This window comes from Xiphophorus maculatus, chromosome 4, assembly GCF_002775205.1.
Source record: "Xiphophorus maculatus strain JP 163 A chromosome 4, X_maculatus-5.0-male, whole genome shotgun sequence".
In the NCBI taxonomy this organism is placed as follows: Eukaryota; Metazoa; Chordata; class Actinopteri; order Cyprinodontiformes; family Poeciliidae; genus Xiphophorus; species Xiphophorus maculatus.
In genome coordinates this window covers 25,895,003-25,916,148 of record NC_036446.1, presented here as the reverse complement: position 1 = coordinate 25,916,148, position 21,146 = coordinate 25,895,003, and the positions used below count along the sequence as shown (strand labels likewise).

The window sequence follows — 21,146 nt, the reverse complement described above, 5'->3', positions numbered from 1 at the left end:
GGACTACTTTTTTTGGTTAATCACCCAAAATAATAATTAAGTCAAAGTGAACTAAAATGACAAAATCGGGATATTATTAAAGAGTATAAATACTTTTGCAAGGCACTATATTTGTATAATGCGACACATTGAAACGCGTCTTATTAGTTTAATGATTCACTGATGGGCTTGAGTGTTTATTGAACTTGAATGTTGAAAGCAAGAAGCGGCATATGATGAGTCGCAGCAAGTCGTGGATCCTGATGCTTTTTAGGCTTTTAAAGTTTTATAGAGTCAGAATCAGATGCTTGAATAAAGGGAACATCATCTAGTTCTTTCGAAACAGATTTGAAACATCTGGCTATAAAATGATACAAAAAGAGTTATTTGCTCAAGAGCTGTAAGTTCAAGGAATAGTTCAGTCAAAAAAAAAAAAAACATCTGCTGCTCTGGATAACTTGTTGTTGACATGTTACAATGTAAGCTGAAACGAGATCATTCCAGGCTTGCAGGCTGTGAAGAGTTGCCAGGTGTGAGCACATTGACACAAAAAACAGCCAGATTCACAATGCTGGATTTCTGCAGACACTAATATACCATCTGCAACTCTCTGGGAGTACCAAAAGTAATTGCACTTGTATCATAATGCAGTTCAATATGCCTTTGTGGTTTGGACTGCTGCAATGGATCACAGACATTTTATTGAGCTCCAAAGTCAAACTTAAATTTCCTTCTTTCTGACTTTTATTTGTATTTATGTAACTTGCACTGGATACACGAAAGGAAAATATGCAATTTTATATATAAATGATTTGAACATTATTTCTATACATACCAAGTAAACTATAGAAAATATAGCTTCTAATGAAATGTCCAGAAAGTAAGATTTATATGAATCTACATTTTGCCTACATTGAAAATAAGTACACAAATTGGGTGAAAATTCCCATGTTAAAAGAAAATGAAATGCATTAAAATCTTTGAACATTATTTACTTTCCACCTAAAATAATTCGACTGACTCTGGTGATTTCATAAAAACATGTTTTAAATGCCAGCTTCTGCAACTGAGGATCGGACCGCCAGGGCCCCCTCCGTTGGCCACCACCCATCCCACGCTGCACCCGACCCCTTTGGCCCCTCCCATGGGAAGGAAGACCCCTGTCTCCTCTTCAGGCTGAGCCGGGCCAGGCTCCACGGGTAAAAGCCCGGCCACCAGGCGCTCGCCATCGTGCCCCACCTCCAGGCCTGGCTCCAGAGTGGTGCCCCGGTGGCCTGCGTTCGGTCGAGGGAACACTAGATCCATTGTTACTGTTCATCATAAGCGGTCCACCGGGAGGAGGCCCCGGGGAAGACCCAAGACACGCTGGAGGGACTATGTCTCTCGGCTGGCTTGGGAACGCCTTGGGATTCCACCAGAGGAGCTGGAACAAGTGGGAGGGAAGTCTGGGCCTCCTTACTTAGGCTGCTACCCCTGCGACCTGACCCAGGACAAGCAGAGGAAAATGGATGGATGGGTGGATAAATGTTTTAAATGCTTTGTGCCTCGGTTTTACCTTATTTTCAGCTGCAATCTTCTTTTTATTTGTATTTATATTGTAAATCTGGTCAACATTAATCAAATTTCAATAAAAATATAGCTAATTTACTCTTAGATCTTGGTGGTTGAATGTCTTACATTTATTACTTGTTTATTTAAAATGGGACTGGTTTATCTAACTTTTTCATAATGTTGGTAAAGTGGTGACAGCTGCTGTACCTGGTGGCCTTTGAGTGAGTGCAGGATGGTGAGGTTCCCCGTGTTCTTCAGAGTGAAGATAATGACTTTGCCCGTGTGGTTAAATCGCGGAGCTCCTGCCACGAGCAGACGGCCATTTCTGGATGACACCACAGATGTTACGGTATACCCTGAGGATGTAAAACACACACACACACACACACACATAATTTAACAACGGTTTACTCCCAGACTGCAAATCTGTAATGCCCTGGTTTTTTTAGGTTTCCTTTCTCTCTTTAATTTCTCATATAAAACCCACGATATAGCTGTTGGTTCTTTTCTCCATTTCTCAATTTCAAATTCTGTATCCTTGTTTTATATAAGTTTAAGTTGGTTACTGTTGCCAAGACAAACATTATAACTACCGTAAAAGAAAGATTAACACTTTCTTATGAAAACACCTTATAGTTAAGACTGAGTCGGCTCTGTCGTTCTGCTGTTTAAGCTCCTGGTTGACATTTTGAGATGGTTATTATTGTTATTAATGTTGTGTATTCTTAGTTTCTCAAAAGAAGTACCAATCTTTTGTTTGTTTACTTGCGTTGTGTCCCCTTCTTGCTATGAACCAGTCATTTTGTTTGCTTGCTCAGCATGTGGGATTTCTGCAAAGTCTGAAATCAGTTTTGACTCCAGAGATTGGTTAATTTTACCAAATGGCATTAGCGGACCAGCTGTAGTGTACTGTACTATGATATATTATAGTTAGAGCTGAAACGATTCTTCGAATGATTCGAGCACCTTGATTATTAAAATTCCTCAAGGAAAATTTATCTGCCTGGAAGGTTCGTTAAATTATGTAGAGCACCGTGTTCCGCCCGGATCATCATTTGTGGTGGGGCAGCGCTCTTACTTCTGCCTTTGAGTTGTTGTGAAGTGCTAGCAGTATGGTGTTGAATTGTGCGGCGTTTTGTCAGGGTTTGGGGGACAAATAAGGATTGTTGAGCTGTGCAGTGCGATGGTTGGACTACGACAACTTTTCTGGCATTGGAATCGCGTCGTCACGGTTTTGGAGCGAACGGTAGGAATGGGAGAGAGAGAATTACTAAAATATTCTTATAATTGGATTCAATTGGACTGTATGTAAATAGCTTTGAATAATTGTACTTTCGTGAATTGATTTGTTACCTATAACTGATCTCTGCACACTGGATATGATTATGACCTGTTTGTCCTGTAAAGTGCATGATTTGAAGTGGTATTTTGTAAATAGGCAGAATGGAGTCAAAGAGTAAGGCCAACCTGTGTGGCAAATTCAGATACAATTGAGTCACGATAACAGCAAATGTCTGCGGTGTTGAAACGAAACGAAAAATATGTGCAAGAAGCAAACAAGAGATGAACAGACGTTTTGAAGGAGGGCTGCAGCGTGAAGAAGCGGTTCTAAATCACTGGTCCTCCCCTTCAGCATAACTCGGTAAAAAAAAGTAAACACAACTGAAGGCTCCAGGAATTAATGGGGAATTGAAGGAATCTACAAGCTAAACAAAATATTTTACTTATCCTGCATGTTATGTTGCTTCTTGATATTTTTCTTGATTTATGTTGTTACACTGTTTTGTTTTGCCTTACCTAAATATGCACCATGGTTTTTGAGCTCTTCAGGAAACTCCTGCGTGTAGGATGACTTTGGAGGGATCACCTTCCCCTGTCGTGTTTCCTTCAGCACCGCTCCGTTCCAGTCGTAAGCTCCAACTGCACCCACCAAAATCCCATCCTGAAGGTGAAACCCAGGAAAGTGCTTACACTTACACAGCATAACATCCCTGTGCAACGATAAAATGGCTTACTAATTACTGTCATCATTACACTAGTGTATTACTGTCTAGAAATACACTATAGTGAGTAACACACTATAGTGTGTTACTCACTAACCACCAATCTGGAGTAAAGCAAGAGTCTGATTTATGGTGGTGTGACTCAACTTGTTTTGAAAAGGGATGAACAAAAACTTATGAAGTGGCTTCACAGATTTATGTAGACATAAAGAAAAAAATTACTTGTTTTTCTTAGCACTCAAGCAGCATGTTTTTGAAACACAATGCTAAATAACAAAAATTGAAGTCATGTGCACTAAGTAACTTATCAGCATCATCCTGAAACTAGATGCTGCTGAGTTTGGCAATGCCAATGCAGATAGGAGCGAGCAAAGCATGAACATTGTTCGAATTTATCATTATGAATGTGCATGTTTTTTATACTGAACTCTTGTTAATGTTTATGTTTTATACATTGTTTTATTTTCTACCTTTTAATCAAGGAAAAGAGTTGGAAGATCAAAGGTAATGATGTTATTCCCTTTTGCTGCACTTGATTCCAGGGTAATGCACGCCAACAGAAACTAAGAAATATGATTAGTTAATAAGATTTTGAGGGCCAAAAATGATAATTTCTGCTTTTCCAGAGTTCAAAAGAAAATAGTCAGTCATTCATGCTTTCAATGCCATTAGACAGACTTGTGTTTTAGCAACTTTACTAGTCAGGCTAGCCGAAAGAAGGTTGTGAATGATTTTTGTACTTTGATGAACTAATTTTTTCAGGAAAGAAGAGCAGGAATCATGACACTGTCTCTGCTCATTTTCTTTTACTCAATGCAAAAGAAAATTAGCAACATTAGTTGAACAGAAATTGACACATAACTGTCTATATTTAGATTTAATTTTTTAAAAATATTTTAGCAGACCCCTAACCTCACCAATGTCTCATGTCATGATGCTTTTCTTTATAATCTTGGATTCTTTATGATCACACACAGACTGATTAACTCATTTTACAGCCACAAAATGTGCTCCACAACCTGGCAGTGATCCAAACCACAGTGGTCTTTATCTGTTCATTCGCTATCTTAAACGTTCAAGAAGGGAAAGAAAGCAGCGTTTGCAGCATTTAGCTGTAAACAGCAGGAGAATTGGGTAAAGCATTTTCTATGCTCCATGGCTCACCGTATTTTGTATGTCTGACACAATAATTACAGGGTTCCTGTGCATAATGACATCAGTTTTTTTTTCTTCTTCGTTGCACACCATATTGTCGACAACACACTTTCCAGCATGTGTGCGGGAGGACTTGTGATTTCCTCCTGGAAGATGGAACTGCGTGCTCACCACACTCGCACGACGTCACTCTTTAACAGCAACGTTGTGCCAGTGTGGTTGTCGGCTTCGGCCAAAATGGTTTCTCCATTTTGTTCAGCCTCATAAATGAGTGACCTATTTCTGCCATAGTTACATGTATGGACATATGACCCATTTTGGTAAGAAGTTCATCTGGTTGTTGGTATTTAAGCACTTACATACCTATAATACAGTAAGTTCTTCAAACTCACTCAACAAACAAAGAGTGTGTCCTTTAAAGACAATCTAACGTAAATACAATCTGACAAAAAGGAACACGTTTGTGTCAAAGCTGGAGCCTTCTTATTATTTTTCAGCATTAGTTAGAGGAAATTGCAGTGAGAGAAGGCTGGCTGTATGGAGATGCATGAAACATCTGCAAACTATATGACATAAGCCTCATTCAAAGTTGACACTAATTACACTCAGTAAAACCATATGGGGCCCGAGGACTGTTTTTGTCTTTTAAACATTCTTTCCAAAACGTTATCCTACTTTCAACACTCAGGCTGGTGTTGTCGAGAATCTCTGGAATCTGGCCTTATGGACACAATTTCCAGCCATTCTTGCCACCCAGCTGCAAATTCTCCTATAGGTTTTGTATTCTGAGTTGGATATACGTATTTTTCCCTCGACAAAATCCAGTGGGAAATAAACGTAAAGTAGCTGCATTAGGATTTAAGTCTAGGGCCAGAAGGAGAAGAATGAAAATCGGAATGAAGAAGCAATACAGCAGAGGAAACGCATCTTTCTTCTTCTTCTTCCAGCTGTCCTGCACTAAAAGCCAGCACACCTGCAGCCCTTCACTCTGAGATGCTTAAATACAAGCAAAAACTTCTAGGAAACTTCAAGACGAGCGAGTCATTCTGTGGTAAAACTGTCTCAATCCAGTAATAATCCTTTACCAGTATGTTTCCCTTGGGGATACAAAGCATCTTATTTCTCATCACAGATAGTTGAAGTGGAAAACGTCTGTCTGTGTGTGTGTTCCTCTTGAATCAGTGTGAACTTTAACATATGGGGCCAAGAGATGAAAGTGATAAATGACCCATTTATCACTTGCGGCAGAAATCGAGACAATGTGTATTGTTTTACAGTGACAGATGGCATGAGACAGCGGGGGAGCATCCGTCAGACTCACCTCCACGTTGTGTGCAGAAAAACCTGCCTGAGACATCTGGAGGCCAAACGCCGTCCCATTCTTACTGGTTCCTGTGGAAACAAGACTATGTAAACAAGAAATGTCCTGAAGCACTGCTGCCACAGAAAACTTCAATTTAAAGCAAAGATTGCATTCTAAGAGCAGCACATTGTTTCCTACTCAGAATTTAACACAAGCACGAAAATCGTTTTTTTTCTCTGACATTTAGCAAATAGAAGAAGTGACTTTGGTCATCCTAAATACTCTAAATCAGAAAGCTTTCAGTCTAATTAAATGTAAACATCTGTTGACAGCTGCATATTTAAACACAGTTAACACTGTGCACAAGTTTAAAAAAAAACACTAATATTTGATTTTTCTTTAAAGTTATTTGCGTATTAGTTTTTTTTCTTGCACGTTACCTGAAGCAAACTTAAACTCAAAGTTGACATTTAAAATGAATCTTTTACCGACCTTCAAGGCTGAAGATCCGCTCCCCAAGCGCATCAACAATATCTTTCAGAGCTGACTCGTCTGTCACATTAAAGAAGTGCTTGTCATCGGGGTCGCTGGCGATGTACTTGATTTCATTAAGGAAGGTCTCTGGATTTATTCCTCTGCGGTTGTAGTAGCCAAGTACCTGCGAAGGTAAGATTTGACAAGCTGTCACAGTTGAGGCTATTTCAAGGTTTCTGACTTCTTTTCGTTTTACAGACATTGATAAAAAGGGCTTTGACCTAAAGAGTTTAACGGGGTCTAAAATGATTTACATCTTACCTCAACGAGAGAATAGAAAAGACACAACACTCTTTACTTATTAACCCTCCTGTGGTCTTATGAGATGAGGTCATTTAGGCCACACGACCTTTTCACTCTGTGTGCGGCCCGGCAGGGTTGAACTGACCCCTTGTGCACGTTTACGATTTTTTATTTTTTTATGTGTAGTTTTGGGAATTGACAGTCTAACGGAAATACCCCCTGATCCCCTCCCAGCTATCCCACCATGACATTTGCCGCGCTCCTCCTGAGCGTTCGGCTAAGACCACAGGGGGGTTAAACAAATTTCCATTACATTTCTATACTTATAAAGTATAGAAATGTATATAAAAAAAAAGAAAAAACACAAAATACAAATAAATATTTAGACGTAGTTAAAGTACACATGGATAAGCCGAAGGTAGAGTCAATCATAAGCTCTAACTCCAGAAGAAACACTTTTTGTTGAGGTACACTGTTAACCATACAGAGTTTATAATATATAAATGGGTAACCTATACAAGTGCCAATTAATGTCACTGTTTCCAGCAAATATTCATCCAACTGACTTTATTGTTTTTTGCTCAGACGGTGACAGAACGCTAAGCTGCAGTAAAAAAATAGTAGCCCCACCAGCACTGGCACAAGCCACTGAGCAATGTGGTCTGGGAAGGATCATTTACACCTTTCAACTATATTTCCATACGATTATTGCTTGGGATTTGGAGAGGGTTTTGAATGGTATTACGAGTGATCTTAGCCAAGAAAATGGTACATGCCAAATAAACCATGCAAATAATCGACGTAGCAGACTCACAGCAATGGCATAGCGGGTGATGCCATCCTTCTCGCTGTCTTCGATGGCTTGCTGGAGATCTGGGCTGTCGTGTGACTCTCCGTCAGTGATAACAATCATTACCTTCTTTGCGCCACGTCGACCTCCTTGCTTGAAGGCTTGTGAGCTGCGAGAAGGTAAATGTTTGGTTTCAGTCACATAAAATGCACAAAAAGAGCTAGCTAAAGAGATTGATGTGCGGACAGGTGCTGTACCGCGCTGTGCTGATGCCAAGAGCTGTGTTGGTCTCCTCTCCGCCGCGCTGATCGATGCTGCGTGCCCTTTTTACCACCTCCTCCACTGATTTGTAGTCACTGAGTTTAAACTCATGAACCACCTTCTCACCATACTGGACAACTCCAACCTGCATAAAATAAGCATTGAGTAAAATATGGAGGATGGCTCAGTCTGGTTGACATAGCTCAAAATAAGATTGATCTGAGTTTCTCCAAAAGAAGAACTAAAACTTAAAAAAAGAAAAGAAAACTCATTAAAATCTAGCGTTTGAAAAAGTATTTGTTCCCTGACAGATTTCTTCAGTTTTTGCTTTTCTTCAAACTAACATGCGATTAGCCTCAAAAATGTTAAAATCAGACTAAGATAAGTTGTTGTTTTCATAATAAAAAAAATGATCAGTGTTTAAAATTAAAACATTTATTGAGGAAAAAAAATTATATCCAAACCAGAAAAGTTAATACCTCATCCTGCATGATTTAATTGATTTAACACATTTTTCAAAAAACTCAATTCAAGTCACTAGCTAATTATTAAGCATCTAACAGCTTACTGCAATCAGGGAATTAGGCTAAAAGATTTCAAAAAGCCATACCTGATTCACCAGAAAATATCTAAAAATAGATTAGAAATGCTGAACATCTACCAACCTAAGAAGAGCTGCAAAGCCATTTGGACACCAACAAACCACAGTGATGAACTCTAGCCACACATGGAAAAAACATGAAAAATCCAAAAACACAGAGCACATCAAGAGTGGATTAAAGACTGATCCAAGATGTCACATAAGATTATAATCTTACAGGTCACAAAAAGTCATCAGTGTGACAGCTCCAAAATTAAACACACTGCTGAGCAACAAGAAACACAAACATCCGTCTCACATTTTCCCAAAAAGAATCAATACTTTTGGGAAAATATTCTGTGGAACGTTGAGACAACTGAGGAACATTTGCAAGGCGTACATTAAATCTGGTGTAAAACCAAACACAGTCCTTCAGAACAATAAACATGACTCCTTCGGTCAAACGTGGTGTTGGTGTCTGCAGCTGCTTTACTGCGTCAAGACAGAGGCAACTTGCTGCAATTGATGAAACCACAAATTCTGGTTTCTTGTAGAAAATCTTAAAGGAAAATGTTTGGCAATGTGCTTATGAGCAAACACACCAGCAAATTCACATCTGAACTACTCATAAAACTAGAAAACAGATCTTAGAGTGGCATACTTCTGCACTTAATTTCAATTGTGAAGCTATGAACAAGTTGTCAATTCGCCATATTAGAGCTTTAAATCCTAAACTGCACAATGTACAACGAAAGGGGTTCCTTTAAGAACTGTTCCTCGATGACGTAAAGGACACAGCACCAGCTGTAACAACCATCTAAACCTGATGCCACAAAAGTGGCAAAATCGGTTCTGAGGTCTAGAAGACAATTACTCGCTCTCAAGGGCCAGGTTGGTTTGGATAGCTTTTCATCCCTTAATAATTGTAACCTTCATTTGAATGCTGCATTTTTAGAAACTCAGCTCAGATCTTGAAATTTGTTTGATCATCTAAAAAAAATCAAAAACTGTTTAAATCTGGTAAATACTTTTTCGCAACACTGGAGGATTTAAAAACGGACATTTGATTTAATTCACTCTGGGTTTCCTCTTCTATAGTATCTGCACTCTAATGTTGTTTCGTGATTATGCCCACCTGTATTTGACCTGGTCCAACGTGGAACTTCTGGAGAATGTTAATGAGGAAATCCTGCACTTCATACCAGGGATAGATGGAGTTGGAGCCATCAAGAACAATCACTATGTCCATAAAGGTTTCACACCCTGAACATAAAAAAAGAAACATATGTTCATGTGTGCAAATATAATCCCCCTGCTGTGATTTAGAGCCACCAGTGGATCTTTGTCAAGCACAAAATATATTCTAAAGCTTACTCTGAAAGGCAGGGATAATCGTCCTGGAAAACTTGAAGCTTGCATTAACTTTGGAGCATAGTCCAGTGCTGTAGTAGGAGCTGCCACACTCATACGACCATAACGGCCCGCAAGCCTGAAATGTAAAAGAAAGTGTTTATACAAGCAACAACTAAATGTATTCTGTAAGAAGAAACTCGGCAGTGTAACCGTATAATCAAAAGACAATCTTGTGGGCTTGGCCTTTTTTTCTTTTTGTCAACTGCCATCTCAATAAATATGTTTCAAGGAAGCATGGCTACGTTTACAGACCCACTCACCACAAAGCTGCTGTCTTTAGGGTTAGACACGAGCGTCATTCCCAGCCTCATCTTGTCCTTTCGTTCTGATACGTTGGTCAGAGATATCTTTCCTTGAAGGAAAAGGAATTTCACTGAGAGGATCTCAGATGCACAGATCCATGCATGCACAGTCCTACAGAGAACAAACAGAGGCTCCACCATGTGGGACTGTGGTTTGTTATTGCTGTCTGGCCAGGCAATGCAGTGTCCACATCTTCAGATCTCAACGTTTATGCCACCAAACTGCAAGTGATTATCCAACCAACATCACATGTGCAACTCGTATGAATAGGGCATGCAGTAAAGACTGCAGTGTGGTAAAATACACACATGGAAGTGCACATGAACCATTAAAAGGTGGAATGACTGGTATGGGACCCAGACTCCTGTTTCACAGAGTTTACTATGACTAGCATCACATGTACCATTGATAAATACATTCATTTTGGTCTTGGATTGTCAAATTGTGATACAAGTATTATGAAAATCAGAATGTTTTAATTGTTATTGTACAGAAGCACAACAAAATTCATTTCTGTATATTCCATTCAAAAACAGGTGACTGAAAGTGTTTTTTTTTTTTTTACATATTTTGTTAAAACTACCATTATGTCCAGACATTATAATATAAGACAGATAATCTGTGAAAAGACCTCCTCCCCGAGCTACTATTGCCATCTGCAGAAATACACCACTCCCAGTCAAAACCAGCCAATCAAAGCCAGGAGGAAGGTGTTAGTGCTGTCAATCATGCTCATAATCACGCTGCTGAATGTGCTAATGGCACAGAAACAACTTACCATTACCAGGAGAAAAGGAGAGGGCTAGGACCCTTCTCCTGGCTCTCATTGGTTGTTTCTAATTAGCACTGGGATCACTGGGAGGAAGCAGAGGAGCTCAATTTTTGCACCGATTATCTGTCTCACATCATACTGTCACGTCATAATGACAGTTTCAACAAATATGTGAAAAATATTAATTTTTTAATAAAAGTTATGTAATGCAATTTTTATTATTTGCAAGGTAAATGAAAATGTATTAAGAGTGCTTTAGTGGATAAATATGACCCAAGAACAAGAGCTGGTGGTTACTTATGGTGTTACATTTCCTCTCAAGTCCAAACTTGGATTTGGGGAAGGCACTAAACCCAACTTAATTTTACTCCAGTTCAAAGTTAGAAAATAGTGGGTTTTGCTAAATAACAGTAGGCTCAATTCTAGCAGGTACTTGTATATCTTGGTTTTAAAGAGACAATTCAGAATGATTTCATTTCTTTGCAATTAAGATATGTAGTCTATCATGTGAAACTTTGGTGATGAGCTGCTATACTTTACCTAAATTGAGTTTTGAGCAGCTGTTGCCATTGGTTCTCTTGTTCAGCGCGCATTTATATACATCCCCTGTTTGGTAAGACCCAGTCATTTCATACGGCGCACCCACTAATAACCTGGAAACACAGAGAATTCATACGTTAGAAAAGTGTGACTGTTCCCTGCAAAAAGCCTTCAGGTGCTCCTTAGAGTTTGTAAACAATACACAACTTCTCTGGTTCTCTCTTTCACTGAGCACAATGTCTGAACTATAACCAACTCTCTGACGGGGTTATGAGCAACTATTAAATTCAATCACCCACACTAAACACCTGGGTCGACTCAGAAGATTTTAAACCTCTTTTTCTAAGGAAGTGACTTTGTTTATTTACTCTGGCCAGCAAAAGTCTCATATTGAAGAACTCTTCCACAGTCACACCCAGAAGACACTTAGTGTAGCCAGTAGTTTCTACTTATCTAAACAAAATGAACTTCTTTGACAAATCCTATAAAGAACCTTAGGAAGATATGTGTATTAGACAGGCATGTCTATCAGCACATAAGAGAGAGTTTTTACCATTTTTTTCCCCACATTAGTCAAGAATATTATTATAAAACTAAGATTTCTGTCTTTATTATTCCTCAAATAAATATAGACAGATGAGAACAAAATTATATGATTATCGGTGGTAAGTATTTTTTCTCTGGTTAGCATGAATGTCTACAAAATATTTCCGTCTATTCTTAAAAAGTGTTTTGGCAACAGATGTAAATGGTTCTAAATGAAGTGACTGAATGTACACAGATCAGGCATTACATTATGACAGTATGGAAGTCATCTTTTGCTGCCTAAACAGCCCTGATCGTTCATGGACTCTCTTCACAAATGAAAACATGTTCCTTAGAGGCGGACATGTTTGCCTGGCAAAGAGACAATTTGAGAGAGAATTTGGAGGTAAACTCAAAACTTCGAGCTGATTGTTTTGCTCCTCACACCAAACTTTTTGTTTTGCCTTAGTGGAAGCCACTGGGAGATGGTGCATTCCAAATTAAGGAGTCATGGGACAACCTCTCATGAGACAACCACATGAATCAATGACCCTTAGCTGCCCATGACCCTGTCACCGGTTCACTGCTTTTCATGCATATTGACCAGGAACACCCCATCAGACCTACCATTTTTCTTAAAATCTTTAGACCTGAGCTATCACAATTTAGCCTTGATCAGCCTTACTAAAATTCTTAATCTTTTCTGTCTTTCCTGCTTTATTTCACATAAACTTTGACGGTTAAAAGTTAATTAGTTGTGTAATATATTCTAATACTAACAGCTGCCATAACAAAGATATGATCAGTCTTATTCACATTGCCTATCGGTAACTATTATGTTATGTCTGTTCAGTGGTAATTGTACATTTGCTTGTATATTTAGTTCATTTTTTGTAAAGTACCTGAACTTCCAGCCAGTGTTGTGACGAGACATTGGAATGTCTGAGAAAATAACATTTAGTCTCATGCAGGCTCTTAGATCAATAAATGAAATCAGAGGAATTTTGCTACCACAGACCACCAAGCCCGCCCGCTGCAGATGTCTGAAGTCCTCAACAAGCAGTCCTGAGTGCTGGACATTCTCTTTGGACTGTTTCACGTGTTTGCACATGAAAACTCTTCTTGTCGAGAGTCAGTCTCTGACTGAGCTTCACAGTGTTGTGTGAGGTCAGGGTGCTCTCATGAATGTCTCCTCTAAGGTTTAACTGACCTAATGTTACAATGAACATGAGTCAACTTCAGAGTAAATTTAGGGCATGAAGACCAAATGCTTTTCAAACATAAGATTTCTTCGTTCTTTGTTCCCCTTAGGTTAGACTGACGAAGTTCTGAGGGTTTCATGTTTCAAGTCTTTTGATGTATAACCAACTCATTATGCTTACAGCTCATTTGCAAAATTAAAATTCCCACAGCTTTCTTTTTTACCACCTCAGACAATATAAAGTTGGCTCCACCAGCAGTTTTTAACCCTCCTGCGGTCTCAACGCGACACTGAGGGGGAGATGTCACTGTCAGGTAGAGGGGAAGCAGGAGGGAGTTTGTCCAGTCAGACCGTCAATTCCTGAAACTACATAAAGAAAACTTTGTAAAAGCGCCCGACCCTGTCTCTTAAGACCACAAGAGGGTTAAAAAAATCTCACTCACACAGTGCCTTCACAAGAAGTTATCATGTTTAATTTGTAAATAGATGCGACTTAAAAACCTAACAATAAGATTATAATCCTTGGATGTTCAGATGTTTTCATTCTATTTCTGTCATTATGCCCTAACATTTCTTGCCGTACTTAGTTTAGTATTAAAGACACATCACATACATATTTGAAAAAGGTTGTGTAAAATTTTAGGAAAGAGAAAAATGATATCATTACAATCTAGCATTGATAGTTGTGTCAAAACCCAACCCCCCATGGTGAAGGGAATTACATGAACAGAACTAACTACAACCAAATCGGAACTTTACTTTCAATGTTTTACCTTCCCAGCTACATCACAGGCACAAGCCTAACAAATCGAAATATTACATCGCACTCGGTTTTCATAAATATATCACATATCTGAAACAGATCAGGTACGTTTTTAACGCAGACGTTGTTTAAAGTAAAAATCACAGGGAATGTAGCAGACATGGAATAACTGAGTTCAGTGGTACTGTAAAGGAAAAACATTTGACACCACCTTATGGGAAAAGCAGACCGCAGCCAGACTTTGATGAGGTCAAAGTCTAACAACTACTGTCAGATCCGCAGATCAAACTCATTCATTTCTTAGAAAAAAGCGTGTATAGATAGGGAAATATGGTTAAATTCAGCACTGTGAAAGCAAAAGCAAACAATAAAAGGATACAACTTTTGTATATTGTACAGTTTTGAGTTCAAGTCAAACCAACGTTAACACAATGAACAAAAAGCCCAAAAGAATATGGCTTGTAAGACAATAAATACTAAACTGTTGCTATAAATTGCGACTAAATCTAAGATTAGATCATTCCATTGCAGTATCTAAAGGTTTTAAGACATCTGCAGCGTGCTACTGTGTAGCCGTTTTGTCACATAGACATCAAAGAATGTTTAAAGAAGCAGGTCTGAGGTTTTTCAGCAGGGGCCCCAGCTCCGAGGCATTTCACAGTGGGAAATTTTCCATGCGAGATGCATTTTTACAACCTGAAATACTCTGGAGAGGAGTTCGACCAGATCACACAGGGAACGGTGAATGTTGCTTAATGTATCCATTGGTATTCATTGGAAACCTGAGTGTTCTGTTTAGGCTGCAGCAAAGTGTAGGATACTGGATAAAGCTCCCCGCGCGTAATGAGAGTTTTGAGCGGCGGATTTTCCTATGCATTAGCAGATTATTCCACTCCATTTTTGCAGTTCCAACTGCTGAAAACATCTGCATAAATCTGAGGTCTCTCGCTTCTCTAAAAGTGTTTTATTGTAGCTAACAAATCCTCTTAATTATATAATAGGATAAAAGTGAGTAAGGTGGCATGTGGCTCGGATTTCTGGTTTGCAGGCCTTTTTCTGTAAAGACCCTGTGATTGCATGAGAAAGATCGCCATGGAAAGAATGACTGAGAACTATTACAGGTTGTTGCATTTGAATGATCTTTCTCTTCAAACAGTTACAGAAGCAGACTCTTTAGTGGATTTTTTTTTTCTTATGGGTTATGATCCAACATATTGCAGGAGCAACAAAAGAAAAGGGGAAATGTTCAAACCGTCCATCACTGGACATCAAAGAGTGACTCATATGGAAGCAAGCGGGAGTGTTATTGTTCCTGTGGCCAATTTTTAAAGTCTCGCAGAATCTGGAAATCATCTCACTATTATGGATCCAACAGTGCTCATATTTTCATTGCTATTAATATCATGATTACTACCGCACTCATTGGTGTCTCTTATGCGTCTTTGGTTCAGTTCGGGACAGACCGACCTCAATGGAGAGACGGAAAAAAAGAGGGGGGATTGTTGCCGTTGAGTTAAATCTGATCATTTTGTGGAAGCGATTAAGATTTTATCAAAATGGCAAAAATGGCCATCTAACACGAAGCCTGACCCAAAGTAACTGCATGAGCATTTATAACCGTGGTTACCAGGGTACACAGGAATTTTAGGGTTTGAGGAAGTGCCATCCCCAAACCCAAGCTGCCATTAATGTGGTAATGTTTTTCAGACTTGGAGAGGAGACGTATACGCTGTGAAACCACATCCCTGCTCCAAACAAGAGCTTCTGCCTGATGTCACGCTCTCCCATAACATTCCATCCATCTACATTAACAAGATAAGTGGGCTTTTTTTTGTTAATACTGTCTTATAAATCAAGTGAATTGTAATGGGGACGTTATTCTTTCTTAAAGACATTTATTTTGTTTGTCCAGAATGCCCGAGAGCAATGGATAGACATTCATGGGAAAATAAGACTCATGATGCAGTTAAAGGCAAATACTGGTTACTGTAAACTGTTGTCACCAAAGAGACCTTCAGGTTTTTTTTCCTTAGGATAAACATTTCTGGTCATTTAATTACAGGCTCATGAGAAGAAGGGCCATTGAAAAAAGCATTGAACCATTTTTTCCAATGGATAAATACGACTGGCACGTGTATGTATGGGTCCCACTAAAAGAGCATTATTGTCCTTATTAAGTGCCTTCCTTTTATTTTGGCACAATCAGCATGCAACAAAAATATCGGGGAAAATTTTCAAACTGTTTCCATGAAACACAGAGGAAACTCTTTGCAGACGGCCTTGGATGGCACCACTAAGAATGTCAGCATCTGAGATCAGGATGACAGCTCAGTCTGATGCATCCATTTACACTTATAAAGCTGGATTTACAGCACCCTGCACATTTATTACACCCACCACATTGTAGTTAATAAAATGAGCTAATACCTATAAAAAGTTTTAAATGCATGGATTAAATGACAAGTTGATTTAGATTTTAGTCATCACCATGGAGTCGGAGAGGGTAAACAATTGCTAAATCCAGTCTTAAGGATTTAAAATGGTGGAATATATTGAACCGTTCATGTTCCAAGACAGAAAATACAACTACAATATCATAGAAAATGGACTTGCTAAGAGATGCTTCTCTGTAGTCAGAGAATCATGACATCTTTCTGAAGATTGCATTCATTTAATATTAAGTCAGAAAAATCACATATGGAGCTTTCAACCCATGAACATAGATGATGTTTTGTTATTTTAAATCAGGAATGAAAATATATCCGATAACTAGAAAGTGTTTTGTGAAAGTGCCAGAGCAAGTGCACAGAGGAAGTCCACTGTTACAAAGAATCCTTAAATAATATCCCATTTGGCCTTTTGTTTTTCTTCAGCTCTACTCCAAAGGCATTCAGAAATGCATGGTGAAAACAGAGTTTAAAACAGTTTTTAAAACCTTTGTTTAGATGGCGTGAGGAAGGAAAAAAATCGTAGTCCAGTCCAGCAAACAAGTTCAAATAAAGGAGATACAATCTGAGACCAGCGGCAAACGACTTCATAGACTCCCTGCAGTTCTCAGTGATGTGCAGCTAATGAGCAGAGGTCAGGTCTCAGCTGAGTACGACTGTAGAAAAATAAACAGTGGAATACTGAGTGGGAGGCTTCAGTGGTGCAGGGTTGAAATATGCAGGTTTAAGTTTCCCATCAGCTTTGACCCAGGAACTTATCTGGAGGATTATTCTCAGCTCTAGGAGGAGAGAGAGTCTGCACTGGCAAAGTGCTTAAAAGACCGAAGCTTAGTGTAGATATGTAGGGAAGGGCTCACTGATGACTACAGTTCCTTCATCTTCATAGCCATGCACAGTCGTGAACCTTAAATGTGACAACTTTTTGATGTAAACAAATTGATTAAGTTACAACTAAATTTTGATCTGCTAAAAAAAAATGCCAACGACTGCCTTGCTTGGAAAATAATTTCCTATTTCAGAGAAATTGATGAAAAGTCCAACTCTACTGTCCCACTATCAAAGACCTCTGAACTCGCCAGCATGTCTGCCTTTCTTTGGGTTCAAGTCGTAATAAACCATTTATTTTAACAGACCTGAATTCCCAGCTGGGAATCTGCTTCTATCTAAAAAACACAAGTGTTTTCAGGATGCCAACAGCTCTGGAAAAGTTGAGTGTAAAACTATTTAGCATAGATGCTCTCTGCCAACGTCGTTAGTAGTAGTAATTTTGATCCATCTCAAAGCTCGGTTTATGTGGGAGCTATATTAAATGCAAAACCGTGTTTGGAATGTTAAAAGGGTGAGGATTTGACGATGGGATGATTTATGGCTAGTCAGGAGCTGAATTAATTAAAAACAACTGCATAACCTGTAAGACAATGTGACGGCTATCACTCAGCCAGCTGCACGACTCTATTAAAATTAGATATTTGATCTAATTCAAGTCTTGGTATTTCAACTCTAATCTGGAGAAGATCTTTAAATTAGCCCTTAATGTGCAGATTTGTTAGGAGCTAACAAGTTTTCCTATTAAATTTGTTGTTCAGTTTATTAGTTTTTATGCTGATTGCACTGCTAAGATGTCAATGCATTGAGTTTTGATGGAATCTTAACATCTTGTTTTTATTGCAGTACAATAATTTTACCTTAACAAACATCAGAAACAAAATTTACATTTCACATCTCTGTACCAAGACACGTTTTTACGGCAGAAAAATTTCAACTTCCGAAATTAGATTTATTTTTAAATTAATTGAACTATTAAGTATTATAAGATTATGGAGTTGTGGATATCAATAGTTTCCCCACTGGTAATTGTGTTAACATTTCTGTCTAAATATGGAATTCTTCCCTGGCAAAAAAAAGGTTTGATTTTTCTGAAACACCCAGTCTGGGATTCTTCTGCTGCCATAAGGGATGAATTTACTTTAAAGACTGTTTATACATCATTACCATTCATGCCAAAAGGTGTCGGCGTTTCACCATCGCTTCTGTGTTTTCTGTTTTCAAAAGACTCAAAGTCTTGTCTTGCAAAGTTTAGATGAAGAAATACTTTTTTTTGTTCTCCAGCTGAGAACCATTGCACTCAGAGTCGTGTATGTCCTCAGACGAGCAAACAAACACTGTCTTGCATGAGGGAGTGAGCAGCTGTCGGTCCGTACGGCAGACCTCCGTTTTAAAATCTACAGGAAGACAGCGCCACCAGCTTGAGAAACAGACAGGCCGAAGTGTAACACAAACAGGATGCTCAGCGCTGTAGATCTCTGTTGGTTAGAACCGGAAAAACACTTGACTAGAAACAAACACCAAAATCTGTAGACTTTTAACCACACTAATCTTGTTCTATGATTTTTTCTTTTTTTTTGGTAGGGGGGTTTATAAAGATACTCACCTCCTATTCATTGTATGAGCAACTAACAGAGGTGCTCATGTGTATAAAGGTATCGACAATATATTTCCGACAATATATATGCTGCGGGGACAGTCTGTACAGAGCTATTCTTCCAGTAAAAGAATGTTTCCACTTCATTCTCAGACATTTACCTCAGTTCAGGCTGCGTCGCTGGTGTCCTTCATTCCACATACGTCAGCCTCATCAGGCCCTTCTCACTTCTGGTATGCACAGTTTAATTTAAAAAAAAAAGTTTCATTTCAAAGTGTAATGGGTAGTGTTGTTCAAATTGAACTGGCAGCTCGTGCAATCCCTCCCCCCCACGTCAGACTATTTGAGGTCTGGGGCAGCAAAAACTACCATGCCTCCATAATCACAAACTGAATAACCACTAGAATCCTAACTCGACCTTCAATGTTACGTTCCAGCAGACTTTAAAAAAAAAAACAAAGAGCTCTTTCATGCCCCAAAACATTTTACTATCTGTGAAGACTGTTAGATCATAAGCGCCTCATCAGTGTTGCAGGATCTGGAGTTGTAATTCCTCTAAACCGACAGAACGTCATGTTTTAGTTCCAGTTTCTTTAGATGAACATGGTACTCTCACACTTTTCACACGCTCCCTTGCATAAAACAACTCAGGCCTCATATTTCAGGCTGCTCAGAGGTCAAGGAGAACGGAAATCTTGCCAAGAGGGACACTAAAAGTTTTTTAGCATGGGAAAACAAGTTAAACATGGAATTTACAACTACAAGTACAGAAGTATGAAAACACTGGTGATAAAAAACTTATTTAAGTAATAAAAAATGGATTTCTCAGTTGTTTGTTTGAGAGTATTATTGTTACAGAAGCTTAATTAAGTAAAAAAAAAAAAAACTCTGTTGGGATAATTGGTTAATCTTGGAGTTGGTACTAAGGAATATTTACGTTGCATTGGAGAAGCTGGACATGACCTTGTCAAACAGTAGCTGAGGTAATTTGCTGCAGGAAACTTTATTTCATCAATCTATTGCATTCAGTCCCTTTTATTTTAATATATTTCAATTTTTAGACCAAGGAACAAATCAGAGAGGTCAGCGATAAAAAGCTACAAAGTTATAAAACGTCATTCGAAACTTTGAACATTGTAGACAGAGCATTACACAGCTGGAAACCTACACAACACCTTTACTTGTTAGAATGGCTTAGTCAAAGTCCTGATTTAAATCAATTTGAGAATCTCTCCATCCAACCTGACTGAGTTGAGGTGTTATTTTTTTTCTTTTTTGCTACACAGGAGTTATACTAAGATGTAAAACTAAGTTTGAGTTACTTTTTAGGTATTTTTTTAGTATCAGGTATTAAAAAATACAGAATTTAACAGGTAATTAATAATGAGGCAGTAGGGTGGAGATAAGAGAAATAAAATACAATTTAAATAGTTTAAAAATGACAAAAACAAACAAAAAAAATGCTGTGCAGTTTCCTTTAATGCTATTGGTACAACTGAGACGTTTGTCTTTCATAAAACTGGATCCAAACTTTTTCTCCAAATACCTAATAACATGAACACAGAAGCTTTTTAAAAGTCAAACTAAAAAAAAAAAATGACATGATGGAAGTTGAAACTTCACAAAAAGCCAGCACAATGCTTGCCAACAGACTCTGGGAATGCCAGAATCTAATTTTGGCCACCACATGGAGCCAGTGGACCTAATAATAGTGTGCAACAGGAATCAGCATCGGTTATGAGGTAATACGACGGATGCAGGGAATTCAGGTCAAGGCTACAGTTTGTTTCGCAATTTCAGGTTAACGGGAGGAAACTTTGCGCAGCCCAGGAGAGGTGCAGTAGATCACCGTCTTTCCAGGGAAGGAAAAGAAATGAGACATCCAACTGTCCTGCCGCCAGGTCAGACAGTATTTCAGCACTACGGCTTGTCAGCATCTGCTTCACAGTCATAATGTACTTGATCTCTGGATCTCAGCCATCAAACCCGTAAGGTAAATTTAACATGACAAAAACTAGGACATAAATCGGCACAAAAGAGTTGAAACTCTTTTGTGCCATCCAGGTGGATTCCTATTGCTTACCATAGGCTAGAAATATGCATCCCCACAAAAGTAAAGATACTTTTTAATCACTGGAACCAGATTATTAAAATCCAGTTCTCAAAAAATGCGTACATTGTAAGCCATATGAAGCTTTTTAATAAAACAAATAAACATTTTTGCTTATTTGTAGGAATGTTGACATGGATGTTTGATGAATATGCAAACAGATTGACAATGAATGGATTTTAATGAATATGCATTAGCAAACTCAAAGAGTTTTAAACTGAAAGGTATTATGACACAACCATAAACATGCA

The 21,146-nt window shown here is 38.6% G+C and overlaps 1 protein-coding gene across 3 annotated transcripts in view; it reads right to left on the bottom strand.

Moving 5' to 3' along the window:
* The window catches only part of itga11 (integrin subunit alpha 11), a 58,161-nt gene that overhangs the window by 26,888 nt on the left and 10,127 nt on the right, over positions 1–21,146 (bottom strand). For 2 of the 3 annotated variants that reach the window (XM_023331727.1, XM_014472720.2), the window contains exons 3-12: positions 11,428–11,540; positions 10,073–10,164; positions 9,774–9,888; positions 9,535–9,662; positions 7,816–7,964; positions 7,583–7,727; positions 6,484–6,649; positions 6,010–6,080; positions 3,328–3,472; positions 1,738–1,886 (exon numbers count right to left, since the gene is read on the bottom strand). In XM_023331727.1, the coding sequence (XP_023187495.1) occupies positions 1,738–1,886; positions 3,328–3,472; positions 6,010–6,080; positions 6,484–6,649; positions 7,583–7,727; positions 7,816–7,964; positions 9,535–9,662; positions 9,774–9,888; positions 10,073–10,164; positions 11,428–11,540 (1,273 nt within the window). Of the gene's footprint in view, positions 1–1,737; positions 1,887–3,327; positions 3,473–6,009; positions 6,081–6,483; positions 6,650–7,582; positions 7,728–7,815; positions 7,965–9,534; positions 9,663–9,773; positions 9,889–10,072; positions 10,165–11,427; positions 11,541–21,146 lie in introns of those variants that run through there. The other variant, XM_023331728.1, reaches the window with a different exon arrangement.